The sequence below is a fragment of the Canis aureus genome, chromosome X, assembly GCF_053574225.1.
Source record: "Canis aureus isolate CA01 chromosome X, VMU_Caureus_v.1.0, whole genome shotgun sequence".
In the NCBI taxonomy this organism is placed as follows: domain Eukaryota; kingdom Metazoa; phylum Chordata; class Mammalia; order Carnivora; family Canidae; genus Canis; species Canis aureus.
In genome coordinates, this window is record NC_135649.1 from 6641133 (window position 1) to 6653626 (window position 12494).

Consider the following 12494-nt stretch of genomic DNA (forward strand, 5'->3'; position numbering starts at 1 on the left):
GATTTAAATTTCATGCAGAAAACAGCTTTGCTTCAAAGCACAGCCATTTTTTATGTTAAAAAAATCCATCAAGATATAATCTTTTTGCACCCCCCTCCAAACTCTTTCTAGCAGACGGAAAGGCAGATTATTTCAATCAAGAGGAGGATGTCGCTGACAATGGTAAGCAATGTTTCTTCAAAGTTCATGGCAGCAGTGCACTTTTAAATTTTGTAGTGACTGTCAAGATCTAATTTTCAAGGTATAGTTACCACAAGAGCAACCTGGAATTTTAACCCAGTAGGAAAGGTCAAGACAGATCGCAGGTCCCCTTCAATCTCAGAGTAAGAGAGCACCCCGAAAAAGTATGAAGATAAAGGGCCATCCTAACCCCAAACTGCATGTTCTAAGACAGCGAGGCTATAATATGTATGTGATTTTGGGGGGCAGAGTTTTCAAATTTTTCCACAAATGCTCAAACTATAACAAAACTGAAGAGATGGTACCTTGGGTGTGAGGAAGTGGGAAAATGCACTCACTCTCGCCAACGAGGTGAAACGTCCAGAAATGTGTTGGGCACAGCTAGTGTAACCAGGGGAGGAGTGGCAACATAGTGATTGATTTTAAGTCAACTGTTCTGTCAGCCCTGGGCATCAATCCTTTGATTCAAACCACATCGATGAGACACTTTCAATAAGTAATGACAGATATTAGCAAAAATAGTACTCAACCTGGACTCAAGAAGCTTGGGACTGAGTCTTGCAACACTACATGCTGTGTAAGCCTGGGCACCTCACTCAAGCCCCCTGAGTATGACTTGCCTGATTTCTACCGTGGGCAGAGAAGTAAGGCAAATAACTGCCTGTGATTCCATTCGTGAGCTTGTCTGACAGCAGCACAATTCACAAGGAATCTGAGTAATATTGAGTCTCCATTTTAGAACATGATGCAGCAAAGGCTTGGGGAAGCATCAAGTGACATCATGAAGTCACATGGCAAGGAGTGAGAGGGCTGGGATCTGAGCCGCTCCATCTCCTGCCACCCAGGATTGAGGCAAAACCAAATGTAACAATTAAGTGCAGAAACAGCAAGTTTCATGGGCCTAGAAAGCATTATTATTATCAGCAGTGTTATTTGCCTTCGTATTTAACAATTAATGATTTTTCTATTGAAATGTGCTACTGGTGTGGCAAGTATAAGAAACAGAAGTCTGAGTTCTGTAATCTGAGAATCCTAGAGTGAAATTCCAGCTCTGTCACTAATTAGATCTGTGATCCTGGGATCCCTGGGTGGTGCAGCGGTTTGGCGCCTGCCTTTGGCCTGGGGCACAATCCTGGAGACCCGGGATCGAATCCCACATCGGGCTCCCTACATGGAGCCTGCTCCTCCCTCTGCCTGTGTCTCTGCCTCTCTGTCTCTCTCTGTGTGACTATCATGAATAAATAAATAAAATCTTTAAAAAAAAAAAAGATCTGTGATCCTGACCAAGTCATCCACCTGCTAAGAGGAAATCTCCTTCTCTTCAAATCTCCTACACAGGCACTGTAGGATGGAGGGTGGTGTGGTGGCTGAAGCAGAGAAGGGGCACAGGCAAAGGATGCTAGGCAGGCTAGGTCCCCAGAGTTGGCTCTAACAGCAGTCATGTGGACATGGCTATTTGGGGTGAGAACTTAGTGAGGACAAGCCTGGGAGTGGTGGTGATGCCACATGGAAGGTGCCTAGAAGTGGTGGCTAGAACTACCCAAGCACATTGTTCACATGCAGTTTCTATGCTTCCTTTCTTGCTGTACTACAGGACACACAAAACTGATTTTGGAGAACCTAGAGTAGCTTTTTCTTTTTTATTTTAAAGATTTTTATTTATTTATTTATTTATTTGAGAAAAAATGAGAGAGAGAAAGAGAGAGAACAAGCGGAAGGAGCAGCAGAGGGAGAGGGAGCAACAGGCTCCCCATTGAGCAGAGAGCCTGACATGGGGCTCTATCCCAGGACTCCAGGATCATGACCTGAGCCAAAGGCAGACACTTAACCAACTGAGCCACCCAGGTGCCCCTAGAATAATCTTTTTAAGTTCCACCTATCCTAGACCATGTGTAGATATTATGAGTATGAGGGACTTTTTGAGGATTTCTCTCTTGAAAATCTAGAAATACTTCATGTTATTACAATATTGAGATATTAGCCCAGGATTTTTAGAAGTAGGCAACCTGTGCAGAATTGGGGTTAGTCCTGAAACTGGTCACAGAGGTGGCACAACTGTAGGCTGGCATCTGGGTAAATCATTACCTTCCATCCCCCCTGCTTCCCAGATCCCCTTTCCCCTGACCTAAGGACCAGGCAATGTATTAGGAGCTGCACTGGTGGATATTGGGTGCCAAGATCCCAGGGGATAGCAAAGAAAAGACACCGTGTTCATTTGGATTTGCAAGGTGTGCTGTCCCTATGGCCCTCTGGCCCCATCTTGGCAGCATATTTGGAGATGTCGATTGAATAGCTTTGAGACCTTCTCCTGTCTGGGTCCTCATTACTGATGTGGATGGATGAACCACAAAGAAAGGCATTTGTCAGATTTTTCAACTGATAGTGCAGCTGGAATTGTGCAAGCATCTGCAGTATTCTACTAACACCATTCCCCACTCGTCAGTAAAATGGAAGGGCTTTTAGCAGCTCCGGAAAGGTGTCAAGAGCAGACCCTTTAAACACAATGCTCCCGATAACATAACTGTGGCAAAGGATCTGGCCATTTGTGAAATGCTTGATAGGATGGAAATGGAAAAGAAGAAGGAACAGTTTAGAAGCAAAGTGGATATTCTTTCTCAGCCTCAGCTGGGTTGGTTTGCTTCTTTTTAATTCCTAGGAATAATCCAGGGGCTTGTCTAGACTGCTGCTGCAGTTTCTTCACTTGGAAGATTTGTCGGCACTCTGGATGATGTGCTCCAGCCCTGCAGCCATCTGGGGACTCTGGGGACAAGACAGCATGTCCTAATGGGGATGCAGAACTCTTGCCTTCCCATCCCAGCTCCCTCATCCCTGCTTGGGGGACGTCGGGCAAGTATCTTCCCCTAGCCCGGCCTGGTTTCCTTTCACCTGTGGCTGTCTATCAGTATTGCTGTGACATCACGTGAGACTAATGCATTGTGTGGGCACCTTTATGATAATGAAACACAGGGGCCCTTGGGTGGTACAGCTGCTTAAGCGCCCAACTCTTGATTTGGGCTCAGGTCATGATCTCCGGGTTGTGGGATCCAGCTCTGTGTCAAGCTCCGCACTCAGCAGGGAGTCTGCTTGGGGATTCTCTTTCTCTCTCTCTCTCTTTGAACTCATGCACTTTTTTTCTCTCTCTCTCAAATAAATAAATAAATCTTAAAAAAATCCTTTAAAAAAATAATCACAGTGCACAGGAAAGTAGCCCTGGTCGTAGTGTTTTACAATCAGTAACTAAAATAAAAGAGCGTGCATATGTGTGCGTGCATCTCATTAGACTGGACACCATTAGAGGGACCTGACACTGTAATACAGAGCATGTGGTGCACGTGTGTGTGTGTGTGTGTGTGTGTGTGTGTGTGTGTGATCACATTACATTCAATTATACAACTGGAATTATTTTCACTTTGGTGCCTTGCTTACGAACTTCAGTGCCTTCTGCCAGCCTTACTTCCTTCACTCCCAGTTACTGTCCAAAATGTCTAGGAGAACTTGAGACTAAGCCATTGGTTGATCACACTGGGAATACTTTTTAAACATTATTCTACTATGAGAACATAAAGAAATGTCTCAAAAAAAAAAAGAAATGTCTCAATTATCAACCAAGCTGGTAAGTATGCAGGGCAATGGCTGAACCTCTCATAGAAACAGACCCAAACATCACTTGTCTTCTGTTTGCTCTAAGATGGCAAAATGGAGATTTCTGGAGAGGGATGCTGTTCCTCCACAGGTCATAGAAATCAGCCTCATGGGGATTTGACATGGTGGTATGGGTCCCTGAGAGGCACAGACCCTTCTGCCCCTCTGCAGGGAGCATCCTACAGGCACGATGACACAGTTGGGCTCTAGGTCCTGAGCTGAGGACAGATCCATGCTCATCTATACTGTATCCATGTCCACAGGTGCAGTATATGAAAGACTTCTCAATGACGGTATTATGATCTAATGCTTTCCCTGATCTAAACCAAACTAAGAGTGACCATTCTGGCCTGCAATTGTGGTCAGTCCACTTGGGCCTAATGCCTGGGTAAGATCACAACTGGTTGGAAGTTAGTAGGGCCATCTGCAAAGTTTCCATGGGGTGGCTTTAGTGTAGGTGAAGGCATGTGCTCTGAAGCCTGTCACGTTATTGTAGCTTTTCTGGGCAACTCACACAGTGCCTCCGACTTTTGGGTTCTGCCTCTGTGGAATATAATGAGGTGACTCCCACATGCTTGCTCTAAAGGGACAAAGTGCCTGGCGCATAGTAGGCACTCGGCCAATATAGTTTAGTTGAGGTACTAGTGTTACTATTGGGAGTGTAAACTCCACTGACCTGGGAGCTCATTGAGGGAAGGATGTGTGAATTTACCACAACACTTCGCCCAGAGCTTTGCACACTAGGGGCTTCATGCATTTTTGTGGGATGGAATGAAAGCTTGAATGGATGAATAAATACGGATGCAAATCAGTTGGAAAGAAAAGAGATACTCAACTTTTCCCTGTGAGAAAGAGGGGGCAACACTGGCTTCTAATTCCAGATTCTCACAATCCACCAGAAACAGACGAATCTTGGGTACCCGAACAACGTTAAGATCAAATCTGATTTTTCCAGATTGATGCTAGCTGAGCAAAAACATCTGGGTTTTGAGCTTCTATCAGGAAAGTGGAAACCCACCCCTCCCACTGAAGGAGCCTCACTTTTTAGTCTCGGCGCCTGTCAAGCACCAGTAGCTTCAGTGCTTCTTGATGCGAACATTCCAAATGCCAATATTGCTTGTTGTCACATTAGCCAATATACAATCCTCAAAATAAAATCCTCTTGATGTCTGATTACTCTTCTTAAGGACCTCATGCTGATTCATTTCAAACTGTGAATTACCTTTAATTCACAGCCTGAACAGGCTGCCAAATTTTGTTTTCTCTGCTCCCAGGTGGCTGTCCCTGATGTGGTGGAGAACATCCAAAAAAATATTAAGTCCTTAGGAAAAGTTGGCAAGTGCTGAGATGCAGGGCATATAAGACAGGTTCAAAGCAAGAGTTGGCATACATCTCGGACTGAACACTGGAATGGCTGCAACTTGTGAAGGCCGTTGAAATTACTGGTTTATCAGGAGAGTTGAGTTGGACTCTCTAAGCCTCACATTCCTCAATAGCATTTCCAAATTCTGAGTGCCAAATCACGGATTCTGATTGAGAATTCATCTGATTAAATAAATCACAGCCTCTTTCCTCCTGCCCCATTGCACAGTGGCTTTGCTACCAAAATTGTATCTAAAAAGTAGACCAAACATCTACTTAGGGAAGAGTATATGAAATTGCTAGAGATGTGGGCCACCAGTTGCTCCATAATAAGCCCTGGCAGTTCTCGAATCTCAAATCAGATTCTCAAAAGAAACATTTTTGAAGAGAAAAATTTAGATAGGATGGTCAGGGTTGTAATGAATGCGAGGGGTTTTTTTTTGGGGGGGTGTAAAAATACCCTCAGAATTCACTGGAGAAATAATGTAGTGCTCACTATTGGTTATAATAAACTGAAAAACATTCTAATAATCTTTCTGTTCTCTGTGGTAAGGAACTCTTCCTAACACATAGAGAAGAGTTCAGAAATAATGCTTTGTTTAAAGCAATGTGGACCGGGTTTGGGTATAATTCATTGTGGGACTTCTTCCCACTAACTTCAGCTGTACAAGTCTTCCACGTTCAAAATGCCAACTGGGGCGTTCCAAATCCCCGAACTCATGAGAGCCCACACACAAGGGCACAGTGGTGGGAGGAAGAGGCCTGCATTCAGGCTTTCCTGCCAAGGAGCAGTGTGACTCACTCGGCCCTCCTGCATACTCAGAGCCAAGATGTCCATTCCAGACAAGCGTGCATGGTCAGTTTGTCTTCACACTGTACTGTGCATGCTTCATGAGGAGGGAGTTTATTGTAGCTTTGCTTTTCTCAACTGTAAAATGGAAATAATTTGGAGCCCCTCCAGGATGGAGGGGTGATGTGTGTAAAAGCACTGGCATGGGGCCTGGTATATGTGCTCATAAGGGCCCGAGACCTCTGCTATTCCTGTGATAGTATCATCTTTCCCTCCTAACTGGTGCTACCGTCAAGGATCTGTTTGCGTGGCATGTGTGTCCATCACCCACAGGTGAAGTGAGGCTAGCTACTACTAGTCTGTCTCTGAACAGCCTTTCATCGTTTTTCTGGGACCACAGCTGGGATGTTTTCAAACCTGTAGCTAATACCGGAAGTGTAAGAACTGGTCATATGGCAAGGAAAGAACAGCATTATGGCTACATCTGCCTTCATATTGGGCTTTAATGGAAACCAGCCAGGCGTTCGAGACAGCATGGCTTAAAACACAGGAGCTGCTTGATTAAAAGGGGGTCTGGATGGTTTCCAACTGGACAGAGTCCAGATGCTAACAACCAAGTATAACAAAGGCACTGGATATTTGGAGCTTCCATCTTCTCAATAGTACTCACAAAATTAGCTGACGTCAAGGACTGCTACATGAATACCCTTGAGTACATGGATGCTATCTGAAAATGCTTCTCAGGGCAACTGAATACATCTTACCTGTTCCTATTTAGGATGGCTTATCAAAGACCAACAAGGTCATGTATTTTTGTAAAGCCACTGTACTGACAAGGAATTGACAAGATGTTATAAGCAAGATGAAGCAATCCAACTCGACAAAGAAAATCCAAGTTCTTTGGGTTTGGTATCAGTTTTGTCCTCCATCAGTCCTTAATGGCTTCATTAACAGTGTACATTCAATCCCTGAATCTTGTAATGGAAATAAATGGATCTCCCAGAGGCAGAACAGACCTGATATTTTTGCAAGAATATACAACCCTAGAGCCCTGAAAAATACAATTGGACCTTCAGATGCTCATGGCCCACCCTCTTTTGGGAGAGGGACCTCTTTTGGAATGAGGCTAGAAGCTCCACTGGATTTAGAAGCCCTGGATGAGGCCTGTTTCAAGATTCACAGAGGTGGAGGCAAACAAAAACTGGGCCTTCTATCCCCTAGAATATACCAAGGGTTAAAAGTAAAGGCACTTTTATGTTGTTAAGTCTAATTACTAAAGAGTATAGCTTTTTTTTAGAGCATAACTGTTTACATTTGAATTCTGACAAGTGTTTGTGTGTGTACTTTTATGTGCATAGGTACAGCTCATTAATTTGCTTAATTTCTCCCAGGGGACTCTACCTGTATATTTTGAAATAAAGTTCACCCCTGATTTACATTTGTGTCCTCTGAATCCCAGGTCAGTCCTTTCCTAACACCATAACCACCATGGAACAGAGATGCGAACTCAGGTCTTGGAAGTCCCCCAGTCTAATGCTCTGGTGTCATGGGCAGTGAGAGTTCTAGACAGAGCAGGTAGGATGTCACCTCAAGGATGGACATCCTATAAAAAGCACTGTAGGTCAGTGAAATCTACTGAGTGAGGAGAGACCCCGGCCTCCAAAAGCCAGACTTCTGGGGTCAGCCCAGAGGGAGCAGCAGCTCTCAGGAACACAGGGGAAGCCTGGCTGGTTCCCAGTTTGGATTGGGACACACTTGGACCAGTGTTTTTGAGCCTGCTGCCCATGCATGCAGTCCTTAAAAACAATCCAGGCCCAAAAGGAAGATCTGTATTTCATCAACTGGAGAAGAGAAGTCAAGATGAGAAAAACTAATAAAGCATCCCAGTAATTAAGGGATTCTGCTTGCAAGACTCCTCTCTCTCACTGCAGTACATGGCAGGAGCACATCCCAGGCATTTGCCAGCCTTGGGAAGGTGTCTCTCCTGCAGCAGGGCCAACTTTAGGGTTGTTTCCCACCAAACCTGAGCCACCAGCAGTCTGTCTACACACAGAATGTTCTTAGTTGCTTGGAGATTACCCTGCCACATGGAAAATCCTAGAAGCTGGTTTGAAAAGCACACTGTAGTAAAATAGGGAATAATGATAGTAATGGCTAAGCGGATAATCATTTGGAAGCTAAAAACAATTACTGTAATTCTATCTGTCCTGTATTAAACTGACACCCTACCATAAAGAAGGGAACTTATTCTAGCTGATGTCTGATGGCCAATGCCTGGTCTGTAGATCCAGCAGCTAAAAAGAAAGCGGCTCATTCATAAAATGGACTCAGTGTCTTCTAGTTTTATCGATGCTTCCTATACAGAACCTTAGTCCTACTGAATTACGCAACATACTCCCTGTGCTATGAAGTGCTGTTTTCTGGAAATGCAGCCTCTAACTATAAATCACAATTGACGAGTTTATTTCTGTTAGTTACAAACTACTGAAATATGGAATTTTATGGTCTATATGGAAATCAGCATATTTCACAGCAGGAGCCTAATACTCTTGCTTTAGGAGTAAGATCATTTTACAGTGGGAAAAATATTTTTATATTTTTTCATGTTTGGAAACCTGTGTTGACTTTCTAAATGTTCAAGCATGTGCATGTGTGTGTGTGAATTTTACTGACATTTTAATGGGAGGAGGGCTAGGTATTAGAATAAGATCTATTGTTTACTAGAATAACAAGGGAAAGGGCAATTCAAGATGCAATGAATGGAAAAGCTGAAATGAACACTATCAAAGACGATTTTGGTTTCCACGTTTCCACATAATTTGGTCCTTAATTCAGGGTTATGGTTTTATTCCCTCCCCCCCTTCCTTATTTTTTGCTCACCTCTTTGAATGAGAGTTCTTGGTTGCTGAAATTGAACTTTGAATTAGAAGGCACAGATCTGGCCAGAAAACCAAATAAGAGGACTGACAATGGGGTCAGGGCTCTAGGGGCTCTCCTGTTCAACAGAACCAGGACAGTGGAAATGCCACTGACTTTCTCCAAGCCATGGTCTATTTGGGAGTCATTCCCAGTTGTTTTACGCAATTATTCGTGATCTTCCAAAAGGTGAGCAATTCACTTCAAGTGTGCCATTAGACCACTTGAATGTCATAAATTATTTCATTTTGAAAATTTTCAAGTATGTGACTATTACTCATATAGAAAAGTCGACTTTCATTTTCTATTATTAGGAAGGAAAGAAGTTGTGAGAGAAATACTCCCTTGATACGTTCTTGGACAAATGGATATTACAAAATCTACAGTAGTTAATCTGAGGAAATTGGTTTCTCCATACCCTTCCTTCAGTTAGCATTAATAACAAATGAAGCCAGTGCTGAGAGAATCGCAGGATCCTGGCTTCTGAACTTCAACCCAGCATCATGTAAGCTCTTATTCCATATCTTTCTGGCTGTCCTTGTTTATCTTTAATATACAGTCACCAGATGACCTGCAAACAGCAAGGTCTCGGGCTGACTGGCCATAACAATCCACTCAACACTTCATGTCCAATCATGGCTGCTGAGATGTGTCCTTCCTCCATCCTAGTCAGGGGTGTCTGAATATTGTGTATAATGAGGTCTGTGGCTGAAGTTACATAATGTTCAGACTAACTAGTCAAGAATCACAATTGTTTTCATATTCCAGGTATTATTAATGTAGCCTGTATTTACATCACTAGAGAGTCTAATGGTGACCTCATTCATTTTTACTGCTACTCGCTTATTGTAGGAAATCTCATTTTCTTCTCTAACCAAACTCCACATTATTATAAGCCAAGGTTCCTATTTTCATGGAGCAGGAGAACAAGATCCACTCAGCAGCCAGGCACTGTTTCCTTGCCAAATGCCCCCAAAGAAGCCTGCTTTGGAAACCCAAATACTCACAACTCAAGCGATACTGACTTTGTAGAAGCTCTGCTGGTTGGGTCACTCCACTCTGAAAAGAAAGGGCACACATGATTACTACCCATGTTTTCTACTGTCAAATGATCACTCTGAATGAAATTAATCTTTTTTTTTGAAATTAATCTTTAAACGTGTAGCATGTTTGAAGAATGCATATACAGATAAATAGATAGATAGATAGATAGATAAGATAGATAGATAGATAGATAGAAAGAACAGCATCCTATCATAAGTCACAGATGAAAAAGTAAAGGAACCAATTGGATGTATCACAATCTGAATTTTTGCCACTGTCAATTCACATTTTCACAACATCAGGTAGGAAAGAGAAAAAAGTGGGGGAGGAGATGACATGAATGTTTGGATGAAGGAGAATGTTTTAAAAACACCTACTTTGTAAGGTGAATCCAGGGGTCAGGTGTTGGGATTCCTATAAGGAAGAACACACAATACAGATATTAGTTAAATGCTACACAGGGAACAAAAGGTGTATCTGTTATTGTTGAAGACAGAACTTGCCTAATGTTTGCCAAAAAGGAAACCGCTATTAGCAATTCCATCAAGTAAAGCTTCTGTTCATAGCTCTATTGAAGGATAAACATTTGCCAGTCAAACCTGCTGCAACATGACCATAACTGCCATTCCACACTGATGAAATGTGTGCAGCATGGGAATAAATGACCCACACGTGTGAAATTCAAGTGTTTAATTTCTCACTTAGCTAGGCAGTGATGTCTCTAAGGAAGGAAAGGGGCCCCAGTTCAAACTAACAAACGATCCTGGTTTTGGTAGAAGTGTAAACAAGACCCTAATTAATAGATTTGCTCCATCGTTCCCTTTTATAGTAACAACTCCAATTTTCTATCTTCACTGTGACACATATGTGATAGATGGATCTCATTTTCACGAGAGAAGTGTTCTTAAAACTTCATTACAAATTTGGTGAAGTATAGGAAGTCATTTGAAATATACAAGTGGAGCATATTATTTAAAGGGATGTAGATTGGATTTGAAAGTCACCCTGCACATGGCTCATTCACTGTTTTTGAGAAACACAGATTTCTACACATTGGACTTTCTGGAAGCATGACAAACCTGTGTGGCTCCTGACAAAACCTGCAGGCAGAAGCCTTGTGACAGTGGACAGGGTATGCAGACAGAAGAGAGGATACTGACTGCAAGACAAGAGCTTCGAAAGGGAGACCATGAATTCAAGTAAAACAAGAATTTAGTTATATCAACTACTGATGTAAGTAATCTACTCTTGAAGCCTAATTTTGCCACCCTATGGAAGAAAAGAGAGAATCACAGTATCCTTTGTCTTTAAGAGAAGTAATCTAGAACCATTACACTGCGTTTTAATGGAAAGTGGATTTTTCGATCTATTCAGCATGATTCTGCTGCCTAGGAGACTTCACTTCCAGCAAGATCACCACTCCAGAAGATGACCATAAACTCCACAAGAGATGGAAAAGGCCTCTCAACTGAAGAGCTATGACAAAGCCCATGCAGTTTGCTGCTCAAAGGCTCCTCTACCTTCACTTGATAGAGAATTGACTTTTGACGAAAAACTCTAACAAGCTTGGCCATTTGCTTCCCACTCCTTAGCAAATCATGGATGGCGAGGAAGGGGAGAACAGTCCTAGAGGTACAGCTGCTGGGAACACCAAGCCATGAAAACGCATAGCACAGGGAGCCAAAGAAAATGACACACAAAGTCAGAACTTACAAAGCACAGGAGTCTATGGCCATTGAATATAGAAGCAAGTATTCCTATCCATCTTAATAGCTCCTGAGGGCATAATTACAGCATAGTCCAATAACTGGTGTTCATCATAATGTCTAAGTTATCAAGAAAGACTAAAGCACATTTGGTATAATTGTTATAAGAAGTGGGAAAATATTAATTACATCCCAAAATGATGTGTATAACAGGATTCCTATGGAAGGATGGGCCTTTGGTTATCCAAGAATTTCAATCATCCAGAACACCTCATTTCCTGGAATGCCAAATAAATGAGGGGTTAGCCATGTGTATGTCTTTCACTACATCCAATATTTCCCCCTGTTTAATTTTTATAAGGGATTTCATTACAATTGTATGGGGCAAGATTGGGCTTGTATACCATTAGGAAACAAATGACAAGTTCCAAAGTCAAATAAACCAAATACTTGGTTAGAGAGTGACATGTGCAGCAACTACTGGTCCCAGAAAGCTAGACTGAAGTTTTAACCTTCAGCCAAGTATTCTGGATATTAGACCCAAACAGTCAGTTGTTCAAGGAATTAGGGCAGTGATCCATAAAATGAATTTGAGGATTGCATTATTTACTGAATTTGAGTCATTAGAGTTACGTATTCTTGATACTTTTTTTTTTAAAAGTAGGCTCCACGCCGAACTTGGGGCTTGAATTCACAATCCTGAAATCAAGAGTCAAACACTCTATCGACTAAGCCACCCAGGAGCCCCTTGATACTGTTTTTAATGTTAAGCTAGATAAGACTTTTTAAAACTAGAATTCCAAACAAATGAAACACCTTTGGATATTACCCAAGTTATCGTAGAAACACACCCA

The 12494-nt window shown here is 42.4% G+C and overlaps 1 protein-coding gene across 6 annotated transcripts in view; it reads right to left on the reverse strand.

The window, feature by feature from the left end:
- Positions 1-12494, reverse strand: part of AFF2 (ALF transcription elongation factor 2) — a 471048-nt gene that overhangs the window by 141788 nt on the left and 316766 nt on the right. For all 6 annotated transcript variants that reach the window (XM_077888758.1, XM_077888756.1, XM_077888755.1 and 3 more), the window contains 2 exons: positions 10312-10348; positions 9916-9949 (listed from right to left, as the gene is read on the reverse strand). In XM_077888758.1, the coding sequence (XP_077744884.1) occupies positions 9916-9949; positions 10312-10348 (71 nt within the window). The remainder of the gene's footprint in view (positions 1-9915; positions 9950-10311; positions 10349-12494) is intronic.